At 41.2% G+C, this 18,921-nt stretch overlaps 1 protein-coding gene across 1 annotated transcript in view; it reads right to left on the bottom strand.

Moving 5' to 3' along the window:
- ctnnd2b (catenin (cadherin-associated protein), delta 2b) overlaps positions 1-18,921 on the bottom strand; it is a 240,464-nt gene that overhangs the window by 45,508 nt on the left and 176,035 nt on the right. Inside the window, exons 13-14 of the mRNA XM_085378966.1 lie at positions 18,364-18,496; positions 9,583-9,796 (exon numbers count right to left, since the gene is read on the bottom strand). Coding sequence (XP_085235092.1) covers positions 9,583-9,796; positions 18,364-18,496 — 347 coding nt within the window. The remainder of the gene's footprint in view (positions 1-9,582; positions 9,797-18,363; positions 18,497-18,921) is intronic.

Raw genomic sequence — 18,921 nt, 5'->3', positions numbered from 1 at the left:
AGCAAACAAAACTCTAAACAGAGATGCAGGAGGACTGGAAATCCTAAACACGCAGCAAGTGAGGGTGAACAGACGTTAACGATGCGACACCGAGTAGGGGAAGACACAGACACTAAATACAAGAGGTGAACGGAGCAAAGAGGAAACAGCTGGGAGACACGGCTGACGTTGATTACACTGACGAGACAGGGAGAGCACAAAGCTGAACGCACTGACAAAGGACACAGACCTACAAAATAAGACAGGAAGCACACGCCAGACAGAGACAGACTCGTAAACAGGCATAATGACGTCATGGACAAACAGAGGGACATACGGGCAGAGAAGACCAAGCACAGGCAACCTAAACCAAACATAAGGGCAAGATAACAAAACCTAAACCAGACATAATCATCATCGTCATCAACATCATCATCATCAGATAACTAAAGAATCAGAATATAATTGTAATCAAAACAGTATCACCAGAGAATAACCAATCCATAATGCAAAAATAAACCAAAACATAAGAAACTCAAAATGCTGGGTCGACCCGACCCAGGACCGTGACAAGTTCACTGACTTTTTTGACTTTATATCAGTATTAGGGGTGTCATGATAACCTTGTATTGATGATATTTAAAGGTGAAATAGCAACACTGTGTGAATAATATGGTAACAACTGTGTAATACAGATTCAGTGTGATTGCATTTCTACTCAATTTGTCCAAAAAGGCTACACACAATCAATAAAGTTACGGTTGAATTCAACAGATTGCGATGATTATTCAAGCACTACAATCATGAAAATCTGATATTGTGATTGAGTTTTAATCTGTTTGGCTTTATATTATTTTAACACCTTTCTTCAGGCATCATATGTCATATCCTAAAGTTTTTAGAATAGGAGGAGAGCTGATGTTACCATGTTTGTCAGCGTTGCACTCTGCAGCTACTGATACTGGCACATAATCAGAGCAGCGCTTTGTTGGCCCAGAAGTGACACATTTATAACCTCAAATTAAAATCATAGGTGTCAGCTTTACTCTGTTGTCATAATGATTACTGTTTAATCACTTGGTCTACACTGGCCTATAGCTGTGTGCATTAATGAGCCTCAAAGTGAGTAATTATATTTACACAGTTTGGGTCCTTTAATGACTTTGTCACTGATCACTGGAAACACTGTGGGGAAGCATTTTATATAGTTTATGTCAAGGTCAACCAGAGTGCTTCTGCAATATGGCAGAAAGAAAGTAGGAAAGGAAGAAGACTTGTGGTAATATCCCATTCTTCATGAGATTCAATCTGGTTTTAATGAATGGACTTATTATTTACCTGTAATTATGAAAGAGGCTTGATATTTTCTTAACAGAGGAACTGCATTAAAAATCATTTTAAATGGACTGAAAAGATAATGAGCACCGTAGAACTCAAGGGAACAAAACTGCTGCATGTTTACATAATTAACTGTGGATGTGCGGCATGCACAAAAACATATTTTTGCATTATTTCCACTGATTTTAAGTCTTGTGCAGCTTTATGTTCATCTTTTTATATCTTTTCATGCATTGGCCTATCAGGCGTCCTTAACTATTACATTCTGTTAATAATCAAGAATTGTTCTTTTAGTCCTCCCTTTTTTCATATGAGCCCCTCACTCTATCAAGCTGATGTCCTCTTTGCTCTGCTAAAGCTTGATGAGCACCGTTGCTGGACTGCATCTAGACTGTGGAGCGTTCCCATCAGTACGACTCTGACAGCTTCCATATCTGCTTCTAACCAGCGTGAACAGTCCGGACCTGTCGCTTGCAGTGGTGTTTTCTCCCATGACTGACTAAAAAAAAAAAGTTGTATTGTAATGACAAGTGGAACCACAGCTACTGACAGAACGCAAATCTGTGAAGGGAATAAAGAAGTTAAAGAAAGCGCAGCAAGCTGTGAGTCAGAGGGGGCCGATGTCATGTTATTAGCACTCCTCTGTAGCTCAGATTAGCTAATCATTTTCACCAACATGTTCATAGCAGCAATAAATGGACCTCGTGTAGAATTAAAATGACTAAAACATAGACAGGTAAAGCTTGGGGTTAATAAAATAACTGTTCGGTTTTCTCAACTGAATCCACCATGAGCTCCTAGTTCTTCCTGCTTCTCTGTGACTCTTCATATATCCTTTACACCACATGTGTCAAAGTCAAGGCCCGCGGGCCACATCCGGCCCGGCGTACATTTATATCCGGCCTGCGAGATCATTTTATATAGATGTATTATTATTGTTATGCATGGCCCGGCGATATGAGGCGCTAATAATATACAAACTACAGATCCCATAATGCAGTGCGGCATCCTCCTTGCTGAACGCTAGGCTAACTGGGAACATTCCCTCGTCAATGGAGAAGCTCTTTGGGGGTGGCGTCAATCAGGTCAAACTTCTGTTATTGCGAAGCTAGCCGCTCACAATGGCGAAGAGAAAAGTTGATTCTGAAAGCAGAACCTTTCAGCGCCAGTGGGTGACTGACAGTGTTGGGAAGGTTACTTTTAAAATGTATTCCATTACAGATTACAGAATACATGCCCCAAAATGTATTCTGTAACGTATTCCGTTACGTTACTCGATGACAGTAACGTATTCTGAATACTTTGGATTACTTAATATATTATCATACTTTGTACAACTACGCGAATGTACTATTGCTGTGTGATGTCAGCTCGTAGCTGAAAAATAGCTTTACTTTGTTGTGTGGGTCAACTTTTCTTGCGAGAGACAGAGAGAGGCGTTGAAAGGCTGCTCCAACGGAACTTCTTGTTTCGGAGGAAAACACAAACACAGTGTACAGTCGAGTCCTTACTTACAACTGGGCTCGTCAGGCACTCTTCTTGGCTGCAGTGGTTATTATTATATTTACATGCTTCCAGCTCCCGTTTTTGCTCGATGACAGCTCAGACTTTTCCACTATCCTTTTTCTCCCTCCTATTGCTCACAGACACATAACGGGTATGGCAGTCCATTCTCAATGCAACACGGACTACACTGCCCATGAGGCTACATTCTTTAGAGCTATGCCTATAGCATTCTGCCTGGTAGCTTAGCACAACAACAACAACAACAACAACAACAACAAAAAGGCGCTCTCTCACCCAGGAAACACACAGTCGCAGAGAGAGAGAGAGAGCGTCGCCCTGTAACCATGGCAACCGTAACGCTGCCACCTGGAACAACAGAACGTAGCTGTCAAACAACACCCAAACAGTCCTGACCCACCACAATATGAACCAGGAAAGTACCGCAGTGTAATCCATTTATTTCAACAAAGTAACTGTATTCTAAATACCACCTTTTTAAACGGTAACTGTAACGGAATACAGTTACTCATATTTTGTATTTTAAATACGTGACGGCGGTACATGTATTCCGTTACTCCCCAACACTGGTGACTGAATATATGTTTACAGACATTGCTGGTAAACCCGTGTGTCTTATCAGTGGAGCTAATGTGGCTGTAATTAAGGAATTTAATTTAAGACGGCACTACCAGACAAAACGTCAGGATAAGCTGAAAAACCTAAATGCAGAGCAGAAACTACAGAAAGTAGAAGCCTAAAGAAGAATCTGACATTTCAGCAGACTTTTTTCACCAGAGCAAAAATCACAAAGTGAAGCTGTTGTGAAAGCAAGTTTTATTGTAGCAGAGGAGACAGCCAAATCAGCCCGGCACTCAGAAGAGCTGCATGATGAAGGTGTGCGACGTCTTGTGTCCAGACAAAACGCAGATTTTGGCAAATGTGAGCCTGAGGAGAAATACGATTGCTGATCGGGTTTGTGAGATGGCCACTGATTTAAGAACACAGTTGTGTGAAAGAAGCAAAAACTTTATTGCATACTCTCTTGCTGTGGATGAAAGTATAGACATGATGGACATTGCACAGCTGGCCATCTTCATCCGTGTAGAGGAAATATTGAACATTAAATCAATGCATGGGACAACTACAGGAAAAGACATTTTTTAAAACGTATGTCAAAGTGTAACCGACATGAAACTGCCCTGGGACAAACTTGTTGGACTTACAACAGATGAAGCGCCGGTGTTGTGCGGTGAAAAAAGTGGACTAGTCAGCAGGATGCGAGTAAAGATGCAGGAGGAGAACTGTACCGGTGAGTTAACAGCATATCACTGCATCATACACCAGGAAACGCTGTGTGGTAAAGTCCTAAAAATGGAGCATGTAATGATCACCGTAACGCCAACCATAAATTTTATCTGAGCTAAAAGTTTAAATCACCGTCAATTTCAGTCTTTTATGCGGGAAATAGATTCAGAGTTTGCCGACATTCCTTATCATACAGAGGTCCGTTGGCTGAGTTGGGATAAAAATTCTCAATAGAGTTTTTGAGCTCAGCAATGAAATCTGTCAGTTCATGGACATGGCATGTATGATGCGGTGATGGTATTTCAAGTGAAGCTGTCACAAATGCACCAGTGCAACTTGTCTCACTTTCTCTGTTGCCAAGTAATGCTGAACCAAGTCAGCGGACTTTGCTGAATTGCACCTGTGCAGATTCAGATGGAGCTGCGGTGTAATGATACACTCAAGGGAAAGTACGACACTGAATGGCCCGCACAGTTTATTAGTTCCATTCCTGAAGCAATGCCCAGCTCTGTCTACATGCGGCTCGAACCTTGTGTATGCTTTCATTTATTTTTTCTGGGGTTTTTGGCAGCATGTTCATATTTCTAACTTGCATAATTTTGACAGGATATAGTTTTATGAAGAGCAAAATATTTAAAGTTAAAGTTTATTTTTTTTAAATTTATTTAATCTGGAATAATATTCCTGTCTGTTTTTATTCATATTTATGTTTAAAAAAACATTGTTTTAGTGTGTTCAATAAATGTTTATCTTGTTTGGCCCGCGACCTAAAGTGTGCCTTGAGTTTTGGCCCCCTGTGCAATTGAATTTGACACCCCTGCTTTACACTATTTTGATAATTCTTCATAAATCTAACATTTGTATTCCATCCGTCAATATGTCCAACCATCCATCTTCTGCTGCTTGTCTGGATCCAGGGGCAGCAGTCTTTCCCTTTCAGCAAACCCAGAGTCTAACTATTGCCCGTCTCGCCTGGGTGCCCAGGGTCAGCTCCGGGCAAATTTAACGTACTGGAAACAGAATGGAGCACAACCTCACCTACTTCTGAGGTGCACAGAGAACAACAATAACATGAAGAACTAAAGATGTTGAACACACAATCATGCATCAGCAGTAATGCTGCTATTTGGTGTGTTCAATCTGCTTTATTCCCCCCATATAACCTTTATTAGTTCTAAAGACAGAAGGTAAAAAAAAGGACCGTAGTTACTGAACTGAAAGAGACTGAAGAGCACAGAGCAACAAGCCTGCTTGTCACTTTTTGTGCCATGAAGCAAGCTGCACACGTGAATGAATGTGTGTGCTTGTGAACCAGCCCTTTGTGCATGTTTGCGTGTCTGTGCGAGTCTGTAGCTACCAAGGCAGGCAGCTTGACTTCCCACTGTGATCCTGATTCAAAAAGCTCACCAGAGAGCAAGCAAGAGCCAGAGAGGGCAGGCAATATAGAAAAAGATGGGGAAAAAAAGGGAGATGGAGAAAGGCAAAGAGGACAGGAGAGAGACAGGAGAAAAGAGAGAGACCAATTACAAGAATCTGAGCGCAGAGGGATAAGAGAGGGAGTGAGAGAGGCTGGCAAACAGGGAGGGAGAGAGAGTTATTTCCTCTGGGTCTTTGAGAGACAGAAGAGAGGAGAGCATGGTCTGTCTACGTCCGGTCGGTCGTTCAGCTGATTAATTTGTGACAGGAGGGATTTCTGTGCTTCGTGCCTTGAATTGCTTCTCTAATTTATATGGTAATCTTCTTTAAGACTCTAGCAGCATACAAAACCCTTTTATTTCCATCTCTGCTAAGCCTAAAACCTTTTCTAGACTCACTACACACATATGCATATTCAGAAATGCACACGCGGGTCAAACTCAACACCATGTGGCTGTATGTTGGAGCTGACATGCTTCTTGGTTTAACTTTCCTAATAAGACTTTTCCATTACTATTCAGAACTATGGGATATCAGCCCATATACTTCTTAAACTGTTTGTCTCTCACCAATATCTCACATCAGCCTGATGTGTGAAGTGCTGCTGTAAATAATTTGGAATGTGGGCAAAGGCTCTGTGCAGCTTTTGTGTGAGGAGACACTTTGCTTTTGGACAGTTTGCAGAGAGGGAAAACAAGTTTTCACAGTTACAGGTAAGCTGGACTGAAACCTCTCCTAATGTCTCCAAGAATTTGTTAGCTGCTTGGAATACTGTCATGAAATGGTGTTAGACATCCTCGATAAAATAAGAATGCTGTTAAAAACCTGATTTCAGATTTGTAAAACAGAAAAAAAGGACTTTACTGTATTCCCCCAAATCTAGGTCGAGCCTAAATATCCCATGTAATTGTACCAAATGAAAACTACTTGGCACTGTATCATCAAAGTAATCGGCTGAGATTCATCCACAGACTGTGGCTTCTCTTGGTGCTATCAACAATCAGACAGGACAATAAATACATTGTGGAAAAGAGCCAGAGATTAATCATGACTAATGAGTAGATGCAGAGCAGTAAGAGTGAAGAAGAAACAGCGCATGGGAAGTCCCCAGCAGCCTAGGCTTACTGCAGCATAACTAATGCCTCTTTTCCACTAGTACCTACTCGGCTCAGCTTGACTCAACGATACTCAGTTTGTGGGTAAGGTCCTTATAGCAAGGTGGCCTGAAAGCCCTGTGATGTCATTTGTATGCAATACATTCTTCTTTTGGAATCAAAATGCAAGGTCTTAAATAATCAGGCCCCATCCTATCTTAATGACCTTGTAGTACCATATCACCCCATTAGAGCACTTCACTCTCGCACTGCAGGCTTACTTGTTGTTCCTAGAGTATTTAAAAGTAGAATATGGGAGGCAGAGCCTTTAGTTTTCAGGCCCCTCTTCTGTGGAACCAGCTTCCAGTTTGGATTCAGGAGACAGACACTATCTCTACTTTTAAGATTAGGCTTAAAACTTTCCTTTTTGCTAAAGCATATAGTTAGGGCTGGACCAGGTGACCCTGAATCCTCCCTTAGTTATGCTGCAATAGGTGTAGACTGCTGGGGGATTCCCATGATGCATTGAGTATTTCTTCTTCAGTCACCTTTCTCACTCAACATGTGTTAATAGACCTCTCTGCATTGAATCACACTTGTTATTAATCTCGGTTTCTCTTCCACAGCATGTCTTTATCCTGTTTCCTGCTTTCATCCCAACCAGTCGCAGCAGATGGCCCCGCCCCTCCTTGAGCCTGGTTCTGCTGGAGGTTTCTTCCTGTTAAAAGGGAGTTTTTCCTTCCCACTGTTGCCAAAGTGCTTGCTCATAGGGGGTCATATGATTTTTGGGTTTTTCTCTGAATTGAAACACTCTTGTTTGTGAACAACAATTCTGTGAATTGAATAGATATGGATTAGACTTCAGTTTCACACTCTTCCTGTTAATCTAGTACAAATTTGGCATGGCTAAGTAATGGTTTCATGTGGTCTAGTACTAGATTAGACAATTACAGGAATCAGACGACAATGAAACAACCCACTTTCGCTGCCAAAATAGCTTTGAACCCATCAGGGCATAGATACATGGGAATGTCCTCTGATGTCTGGTTCTTTTGGGTCCTCTGGGTCGGAGGACAGTGCAACCATGCATTCTATATATGCTCGACCAGAATGGGCTATGTAAGCTTATCAACACCTTGTTTGTCATGTTCCTCAAGTCAATGCCTAGCATTTTTTCCGTGTGCGAGTGGCACTGTCCTGCTGAGGGGAGGCCACTGCCAGTGGGAAGGGAACAAAGTTTGTTTAGGTCAGTACCAACCCATCAGTGGCAAAGATCAACCCAAGGATTCCCAGAGAATTAGATCTTTGTTACTATTTGGTTCATTTGTTAGTGGTATTAATGTCGTCACTGATTTGCTTACACGTCCTCACAGGCTGACTACGGCAATAAAAGGCATAAATCATAGGACAAATATCCATCTCTTTGCAGCTCCATAGCAAAGATGTTTTCATGAGTACTGGTGCTGGTAAGAGAAATCTATATTTCTCATTTGGCTCATGGACTGGAAACACCCCGCCCCACCCCTGGGAGTTTCTGGCTGTAGATCAGTTTGAAAATTAAGTACCATTCCTCTTCTGGCTCCATCATCTCTCCATCCCTCTCGAGAGGTAAGAGTGTGTGGCCGTCCATGTAAACTCTAATCAGAAAAGAGATTGCCGGATACAGTAAATGCTGTAAAAAAGAGGCGTTGCTGGTAATCCTTTAATCTATCCGAGTTTACAAATGCTGACCTCCACGTGGATTATAGAACCTCAAATTAGTCCACCCTGAACACAATTTCTATGGAGATATTTGTGTTTACTCACAGAGGATACAATCATGCTGTGGATACAAGTGCAGTACAGACCTTTGCACAGAAATTCAGTTTGACAAGTCAACAGCACTTGATGAGTACGGGGAAGTAGGCAGGCAGTAAACAGTTGTCTCCTCTGTGTGAGTGTGTGTGTGCCTCTGTATTTGTGCTGAAGTGTAAATGGAAACATGCATAATGCGGCATGTTTTGTGTCTTGGACTGCTCTCTGTAAATATAGTCATATCTGTATTGTCCATGTGAAGGAAAATAACGTGTGTGAGGACTATATAGGGACTATAGTACGAAGGAGTACCCACAGGTAGAAAATCTAAGACTTTTTCTTGAATTACAGTTTTATAGTATTTGGTATATTAGCAACAGGACCTTTATGTCCTGTATGGGCACCCTGACTTCTCTGCAGCTATGCAATGATGCACTGTGTATTCTGACACCTTTCTATGAGAACCAGCATTCCCTCTTTCAGTAATTTGAGCTTAAGTAGCTCATCTGTTGGATCGGACCACACAGGCCAGCCTTCGCTCAACATGTGAATCAGTGAGCCTTAGCTGCCCATGACTCTGTTGATTCAATTTCAAGCCCTTTCCTCAGGCTGAAATGTCCAACAAGCCTAGTGCTAGTTGAGGTTCACATAATGTTCTACAAAAATAAGCCTCATTTGTCCAGGAGAAGGATACACATCTGGTTAGTTCCCAGGAAATATGGTGAGTATTCACTAATGATGGCAACTTCAAAATACACTATACGGACAAGTACTGGGCCACTTATAGATTACACCAACAAGAACTGCTCAGCCATTGTAGCACATGTAATGAAGCAGCCAGTTTTTAATCTAAAAGAGGTTTTGGAGCGATCTCGCTCTGTAATTTGTAACTATTGTCTGGCTTGGTATCTAAGTTGCTATGGTATGGAAGATCTAGGAGGGAAGAGAATTCACAAATTGACCTGTACTCGACTGTATGGAGCGACCACTTTAATGACCCATTCATTCATAAATGTTTTAAAAGGCAGGCTGCATGGCTAGGTGCTTGATTTTATACAATGTGACAATGAGACTGAAAACACCAGGATTCAAAGATAAAGAGGCGTGGTCCAAAACTTTTGTTTAGATAGCGTATGTGCACGTGTGTTACCTGTGAGCAGCTCTCGGATCTCCACGTCTGTGGTCTTCCGGAGCAGTCGCACTAGAGCGGGTATGCCTCCGCAGTTCTTCAGGGCGATCTTGTTGTCGTCGTTGGCTTTGCCATACACCAGGTTCCTCAGGGCTCCGCAGGCGCTGCGGTGCACGTCAGTCATCCTGTGGTCCAACAAGTCCACCAGCAGCTGGATTCCACCCTGCCGCCGAATCTGAGACCAGAGAGGAGGGACAGATATAAGGTGTGGATTATAATAAAACGAGGGGTGTTTTTATTTAGCCTGAAAGACATTGGAGCATCATTTACCCCAATCTCCTCACAAAATGTTAACAGGTGAATTGTACTTTTTACCTTGTTAGTACTAAAATAAACAAACAGGCTATGCTGGTGCTCCTCTCACTGATACGAGATTTATTGAAATGCCAGCCACTGCACTTTCTGTCCTATCAGCCCTCCCTGCTTTCCTCTGTCTAGACAAAGAGAAAATGTAGGGCAGACTGGCTCCTCTCCATAAAAACAAAAGCAGTGGAAGAGATTGTGCAGAGATGCTTGTCTAACATGACTTTTGTACCGCAGCATTAAGCCTTATTGCACAGATGTGTTTGAAAATGCCAGAGCCGATACTGGCTGTTTACAAAATCAGTCACTACATATTCCCTGTAACCTGGGGTGGTTAGGATAATATAAAGAACTTAATATTGTGTCAAAAAAACTGCAATTACAAGTGCATTTTAATAAACCAACACATAACCCCAAATAATACAACCAGCAGCAAAGTGATTGTAGATTTACCTCTTTTTCTTTTAGATAGAGGGAACAAAAATATGGAGATCTTTCTTACCAAGGGTGACGTGTAACTTGTTTTTTTTTAAGTTATTCACTTTTGTTTCGTTTTACAGTCATGCTGTGCAAACATTCAAACAACAAAAACTTAAAATGAACGGCGCTAAGAGTATTTGGTAAGAGTACGTGGTTATAAGTAAGTAAGTAAAATAAGTAAAATTTTATTTATATAGCACATTTCTAGATAGACATCACAAAGTGCTTTACAGATATAACAGATTAAAAGACAAAAAACAAACAAAGTTAACAAAAAGCAATTTTAAAAAGATAAGTTTTTAGCTGTTTTTTAAAAGTAATCAATGAATCCAATGAGTTCCAAAGTCGAGCGGCCACAGTAGCAAAAGCTCTATCACCCCTAGTTTTCAGTCTCGTATACTGAATGACAAGTAGGCCCTGACTACTCGACCTCAGAGACCTACTAGGGGCATAGGGCTGCAAAAGTTCAATAATATATGGTGGTGCTTGTTGTCGAAGAGCCTTAAAAGTTAAAACCAAAATCTTAAAATGGACTCTAGATTCGACAGGAAGCCAATGTAACTGCTTAAGCAACGGTGTTATATGTGAATATTTAGAAACTTTCGTCAGAAGTCTTGCTGCAGCATTCTGAACGATCTGCAGACGCTCCAAGGAACCTTTGTTTAAACAAGTAAACAGGGAATTGCAATAGTCCAATCGTGATGAAATAAAAGCATGAATAACAATCTCGAGTTCGGTATAGGAAATTATGGAGCTCAATTTAGAGATATTTCTTAAATGATAAAAGCAGGACCGAACAAGAGATTTAACATGACTATCTAACGTAAGAGCAGGATCAAGGATAATCCCTAAGTTCCTGACAGATGGTTTTACAAACGCTGAAAGAGGACCAAGAGCATTTACTATACTGGGTCTATGTCTATCTGGGGCACATAAGAGGACTTCGGTTTTGTTATCATTTAGTTGGAGGAAGTTTTCAGCCATCCAGCCTTTAATGGTTTCCAAGCACACATTTAAAAGCTGCAGCTTAGAAACCTCCTCCGGCTTAAAAGATATATAGAGTTGGATATCGTCCGCATAACAATGGTAACAAATATCCTCAAAAGGGCTCAGAATGTGCTGGAGAGGGAGTAAATAGACTAAAAACAGTAATGGCCCCAGCACAGAGCCTTGTGGCACACCAAAAGACAGAGACGCAGAAGATGATCTATACTTAGAAACTGCCACAGAGGAAAATCGGTCAGAGAGATACGAGGAGAACCATTTCAATGCAGTCCCAGAGACACCGACCCAGTATTTCAACCTGTTAAGTAAGATAAAATGGTCAACAGTATCAAAAGCCGCCGTAAGATCCAACATTAAGAGAACAGAACAATTTCCTGCATCACTTTGTAACAGAATATCATTAGAAACTCTAAGAAGGGCTGTTTCGGTGGAATGGACTTTACGAAAGCCCGATTGAAATTTGTCGAAAATACTATAATTATCTAAGACTGCTGTAAGCTGCTTAGCCACGATCTCCTCTAAAATCTTAGCGATTACCGGAATTTTTGAAATTGGTCTATAATTGCTAGGGAGAGATGGGTCCAGCATAGGCTTTTTTAACAAAGGATGAATAACAGCAGTTTTAAAATAGGCAGGGACTATGCCCGAAGCCAAGGAGGTGTTAATTATAGTAAGAATGCAAGGACCAGTAGAGTAAAAAACATTTTTAAATAATGATGCAGGTAACACATCAAGAGAGCAAGTGGATAATTTTGTTGCACTGACTATTTTTTCCAACTCTGGTAGTGAAACAGGTGAAAAACCTTCTAAAACGACAGGCCGAGCTGGCGTGGGAGCAGACAGCGCAGATGCTGAAAAGGACAAGTTTTTCCTTATGTTACTGATTTTTTCTAAAAAGAAATCAAGAAAAGTTTCACAATCTTCAACAGAGGAGATAATGGCGGCAGGTGAAGCAGGAGTAATAATATTAGTAATAGTATCAAATAAAACTTTAGGATTACCTCTGCTCTTTGTAACCAACTGAGAAAAGTAAGCAGCCCTCGCAACTCTAATAGCACTGTTAAAGGAGGCTAAAAGATCCTTTAAATAGAGGAGATGAACATTTAAGTGCGTTTTCCTCCATAACCGCTCGGCTTTACGACAATTTCGTTTTATAAGACGAATGTTGTCATTTAACCAGGGTACAGACTTAGAAACAAGCACAGGTCTCATTTTAATCGGACAGATTTCATCTAAGATCGAAAGACAATGATAATTGAATAGATCTATAGAAAAATCAACATCGTTTTGTGGGGATAATGTTAATTTAAAAGCATCAGAGAACTTCTGTGCTGTGGAGGGGTTTATAGTACGGGAAATGACTGTCCGATGAACAGGAGACATAGGCTTGCAAAAAGACATATTAAAAAAGACACAATAATGGTCAGAAATAAAAATGTCCTTAGAACAAATAAAATCAATATTCAGACCCAAAGAAAAGACAAGGTCCAATGTATGGCCTTTGTTGTGTGTGGGGCCAGATACATGTTGGATAAAATGAAAAGAGTCCATAATGCTGGTAAAACCCCTAGCAAAGGGGTCGGACTCATCATCGACATGTATATTAAAATCTCCCACAAGAAGCAATTTAGACAACCTCATAGTAGAGGACAGAAAATCACTAAACTCAGCTAAGAACGAGCTGTTTGGGCCAGGAGGGCGATAAACCAGTGCACAGTGAAAAGGATCCTTCTTTCCGATTTTGATGAGCTGCAGCTCAAAAGACAGAAAGTGTCCAACTTTCACTGCACGGCAGTCTAAACGGCTCCGAAATGCCACCGCGAGGCCTCCTCCACGACCAGATCCTCGAGGCTGGCTAATGACAGAGAAGCCGTTTGGGCACATTTCAATAGTAGACGAATAATCCGAACCCCGTTGCCAGGTCTCAGTCAAAAACAGGAAGTCCAGATTTTTAGAAACAATGAAATCGTTAAGCACAAACGATTTATTCGCCAAAGATCGGGCATTAAAGAGCGCCATAGACAGCGGGGTGAAAACATTGTTGTTGGTAGAAGCTCGAGTTTCTCGAGCTAAAGGGCGTAAATTCCCGAGATCAGAGCCTTCATGTTCATATATTCCACTCACCGAGGAGATAAAAAACCAGTCAGCAGAAGAGTCTGGATGAACCCTTCTGAGATAACACGAGAGCCAGGCCTCTCCATATAGCTGTCATGTGCGTAGGCAACAGAAAACGCCCGACATCGCTTTCTAATCAGCCCCCGCCGCCAAAGGAGCCTAAGCTTCACCTGGATGCCTGATCTCTTTCCTCTTCTTCTCCGTAGTCTACGGGGAACGCTGAAAGCGTTGGCCGAAGATTCAGTCACAGGCAGAGGGTGGAAGGTACCAGAGGAATGCGGGAAAAAGAGTGGAGAATGGAAAGTCCCACAAAAGGAAGAGGAAAAAACATCTTTGGCCGTCATTGACGAACGGATGGATAATAGCGTCAGACGGTCGTAGACCAAGGCAGCCAGAACATCATTAAAACAGTTAAAAAACAGCAGAGTAGAGAGAAAAAACACAACAATAGAGCGAAAACAGCTACACCCGACAGCAGCAAAGCCAAACACAGGCGCCATCATGCCGGAGAGTTTTATTGTTAGCAACAAAACAGAACAGTTGTGGAATTGAAGTAAACATACGTATTAGTATGTATTACTCTACTTTCAAGGACCCTTTGAGACAAGACCAAAGATGAGATGTTTGGTCATAATGCAAAGCGCCACATTTGTCTAAAAACAAACACACAAACACAGAATATCAGCACAAATACCTCATCCCAACTATCAAACACGGTGGTGGAGGGGTGATGATTTGGGATTGATTTGCAGCTGCAGGACCTGGGCACGTACCAGTCACTGAGGCAACTATGAACTACTCTGTATACCAAAGTACTCCAGAGTCAAATGTAGGCCAACTCTGACAGCTAAACTGGGTCTGTCAAGGTTCTGGGTCATTTGACATGGTATTTGTGGTTTTTGGGCTTTCAGGTTTTGTTTATTTAAATAATCTATTCGACTCATGGTTTGATTCATGTATTTTCAGTGTATTTAGTCTAATTCATAGATACTTTAGAGTCTATTTCCTTCATCAGGGTTCCCATCCTCTTGTGTCGACCTCATTCACGTGTGTGTTTTCCCTGTTTAGTTATCTCACTTCCTGCTTTATTTTGATAGCTGTGCTTTGCTTTTGCTCTGTGATTTAGTTCAGCTGTCTTTATGTTTCCAATACTTTATAGTTTTCAGTTCCTTTTTGGACTTTTTGTTTCATCCCTTTTTTGTGGATTATCTGCCAACAGCCTTAATAAATGGTTCTCTTTTTGTTAATTCCTTCCTGCATTCTGAGTCTGAGTGTTTGGATCCACATTCTACAACTCGTGATGGGATCATGCATCAGGACAAAAGAATCTCAGTGTGGAAAAAGCCTGGACCTCAACTTGATTGAACTGCTGGGACCTTAAGAGAGCTGTGCATAAACAGATGTTCATAAATCGTAAGGAACTGAAACGATCTCGTACAGAAGAATGGGACGCAATTACTCTGCAATAATGTGAGAGACTGAGAAAGTCATGCAGAAAATGACTGCTAAACATGGTCCTGCAGGGTATTGAATCATGGGGTTCAGAAAGTCCTGTGAAAACTTTCCTTTTCACATGACTGAATGCACTGAAGTACTTGGTTACGTTTAGACACTATAATGTTTTGGTAAGGTTTAGGAAAAAAACAAAAAAAACATCCAAACCACCCTGTGATTAAAGGACAGAGTGCTACAATAATTCTGCAAGTTGAAAAATGACGCTTAAAGGGCTTTTATTTCAAGGGGTCTCCCAGAAGTGTTACAATCAAGTGACAGATCAAACTTAGTACTGTCTAGACTCGTTTCACGCACAAACACAAAACACATCTTATGCGTAATTTTGGGAATGCCAACAGCTCTGGAATAACAGCAGTATTTGACACCTTGAGAATGGGAACGGGCTGAGATCTCTCTGTCTATTATTTCACCAGTCAGGCATCTTTCTCAAGGACAAAAACAGCTTGGCCCCTGGGTTGTAGTTTTGGCAGTCCTGCGCTACATACTACCATACTTCATCAGTCATCTTACACAACCTCGTCTCTCCCTCACTCTATTTTTTAATGCCTGTTGGCTCATTGCTGTTTGAAGAACTTTGTTTGCCCTCGAATCCATTTCCTCCATGGGGATTAATAAAGTGAACAGAGCTGAACTGAGTTGACATTGAGGAGACAGATGAAACTGTTTTCTGCAAGACACTGAGCAGTGATGGCTCCAAAGGACAGGAGGAGCAAGTGTAGGCACGCAGTTATAAGCAAAACTGGGTTAAGTGCTCGTAATGAGGAGTTAATGCCATCTGATGAGCAGTGTGGCGGAGCTCCTGCAGGTGCGCACGACTGGGGCAGAGTTTATTGTGAACAAAGGCATGTCTTCAATCTTCATTTCTTGATGTAATGCATTACACTCAGCAACACCTTCACATATTGCAGTGCAGACACATACTTCATACTGCAGTTCTCTTCATTACTTGCCGCAACAAAGAGAACTAGATAATGCCGAGAAAAGCATAAAAGATTCCTATGAAGAAACTGGGCAGATTCACCGCCTTCCAGCTCAGCATCTGATTTCTCACAATGTGTGATGCTAATCAGGTGTTCTTTATCCTGAATGAAGAACACTGAGAGAAAGCCTTCTTCATCAATTCCAATTAGGGACTAAATAAGTTAACAAATTAACCAGATTTTTCAATGTGTAGATTTTTGTGCTTAAGCTTCATAAAACATTTATCATATAAAGTTATTTATTATGTGGCATGATTATGATCTGCACATTGGTCTCTGGTACTACATAGCTCCTCTCCTCCCTCTATGAAAACACACTAGCTAACTCATTCATATTAAAAAGCAAAAGAGGACTAAGGAGGAAGAAAACAGCAGCTGTAATTCTCATCTTCAGGAGGAGTTCAGCTAAAATTAACCCCCTGCTTGCTTTATCTTTGTTCTTGTGTTAGAGAGCAATGGCACCTGGTACAGTACATACAAATTACATAAGACTTTATTTTTTTACTCTTGGTTGAACTCACAAGCGCCAACATTACATTAGTGAACTCAACAAAGGCATCTATTTGCATGCAGGTTTACTTCCGAGGAAAAATGAATACAAAAAAACACTGTGCGGGATGCGAGGACAGCCAGACCAGCCCTAAAGCATGATGGGCTTTCAGTTAATTAGATCAATTAGCAAACAGCTGTGGTGGAAAACAGCATCAATAGACATAAATCTGTTACAACAGCAAAACCTCTGTCTAAATACTGGGTAGGGCCCCCTTGTGCTGCAAACACAGCCATCTGGGGGTGTTCTGTGTTATCTTGCTCCACTTTGGACTCTTTGTCATGTTCCTCAAGTCGCTCCTAAGCATCCGCAAACAATGGCGACGGATCCTTTGGGTTTCCGAGCATCAGACCTATTCGGAATGAATGCTTTGATCGTTAGCATTTACTTTGTTTAGTGTTTTAATCTTCTGGTGTAACGGACAAAGAATATAGGGTGGCCCTGAGAGGTCAAACACACTGCGACTTAAGAAAATACCAGCAAACAGGAAAAAAAGCTGGAACAACTCTCACAGCAGGAAGTGTTTTTGGGGGAAACAGCAGCGTGAGGGAATAGCCGTGGAAGTGACTGAAGGCAAAACACGGGAAAGACCGCATTGATTCACGCTTAAAAGAAGCAGAAGATTCTTCTGTGCTGGGAGGGAGAAAAAGATGCAGATAATGTATGTTTTGATTTAATATTATCATCACTTCCCAAGCTGGTTGCAGTGTGTTTGATCTTTCAGGGCCACCGTAAGAATAGTCAAAAACGATATATATTTGGCTTTAAAGACTCAAAACTTTGTTTTCTCTCATGGTGACCCATGATCAAAGATGATGGTGCTTGGGTGCATTTAGAACAACTCATTTACAGACAATCAGGACAAATCAGAGACTTGGGTCTGTCTTAAAAAAACTCTAGTGAAAAGCAGGCGTACTTATCTGCTACTTTGCCGTTTTGTTTTGTTTTGATGCATTCTGCATTCATTTGTTATTTCTGGGTTGCTTTTAACTGCTTTATTGATTATCCAGTTTTCACAATTTTATCTAAAATTAGTCACTTCTTATTTTAATTTTTTTTGCATACATTGTTTCAATATATAGTTGATTTTCTTTACTGTGTTCTTTTTAAAATGTTATGTTGCTGTAGATTGTTTTCAGAAAAAAGCACTTTGTGGAGGTGCCATGTAAATAAAGACTACTGTTTGTTCCAAAATGTCAATATGTGTAATTTAAGTAAGGCCCGCTGGCAAGATAACTGATGCGCTGCAATGCTAGAATGACCACAGGCAGTCTGCTTCAGGAACATTATTGGTGAATCCACACAGAAAGCACCGTGGAGAAGTTGCAGTATTATTTCACCATTTGTCTGTTCCATAAGTATGAAAAACATTTTTAATGCGAGCACACACACACACACACACACACACACACACACACACACACACACACACACACACACACACACACACACACACACACACACGCAGAGTCATAGAGCACCTAGCTCTGAAATCGTACTTGTGGCACAGAAAGCACTGACGAAAAAATGTTCAGCAAACCACAGAACGTTACTCAAACTCTACCTTAATGTTCATCTGCACCAGAGGAAGCCCTGGGAGAGAATTTCAGTGGGTGTTCTGATTAAACTTACAGAGTTAAAGCATGCATGTGTGTGTGTAAGCAACATTATGTTGTAGCGCTATGACATCAATTAAATTAAATAATTTAATTTATGTCAATTAAATATGACATATTTAATTTCTCCGTGTGTGAGAATCTTGTGTCTGTGCAGGTTTCCCTCAGTGATTGATACCTCAGATTTGATCTTGTTGTCTCCAAAGCAGAGGTGCTGGAGGTAAGCAGCAGCATTGGATTGAACTGATGGGAACTGATGTTGCAACATCTGGATCACCTCTGGCAGCTCTGGATCCCTCCAGCCAAACTCCCTACAGAGCGACACAGAGAGAGAGAGAAAATATAGTATGCTTTGATGAATGCAGAGATAGAGATGTGTGTGCGGAGCTGAACCTGTTAGCCTGCCTCCCTACTGTGACCCTGATTTAAAATGCTTACCGGAGAAGGAAGAAAGAAAGACAGAGAGACAGAAAGAGAAGCATAATAAGTTGGAATAAATCAAAAGAAAAAAGGGGGGGGGGAAAACGACACATTAAATAAACAGAGATTTCTGTTCTGTTTCAGTGATCTACAATAACTGTTTATTTAGGGTGAAATTATTCAGCACAATATTAAAAAAGATGCGCGTCACCAGGTGACTGTTTCCAAGTGACAGTTCACTAAAGGCCTGCCAATTTAGGTTTGGGACATAAGCACAGGCTGAATGATTTGACCTTTACCACAACAAGTGAGGAAC

The sequence above is a fragment of the Diplotaxodon limnothrissa genome, linkage group LG18 (genome assembly GCF_057381915.1).
Source record: "Diplotaxodon limnothrissa isolate DT_005_m linkage group LG18, D_limnothrissa_male_GT1.1, whole genome shotgun sequence".
Classification (NCBI taxonomy): Eukaryota; Metazoa; Chordata; class Actinopteri; order Cichliformes; family Cichlidae; genus Diplotaxodon; species Diplotaxodon limnothrissa.
This window is presented reverse-complemented; position numbering and strand designations above follow the sequence as displayed.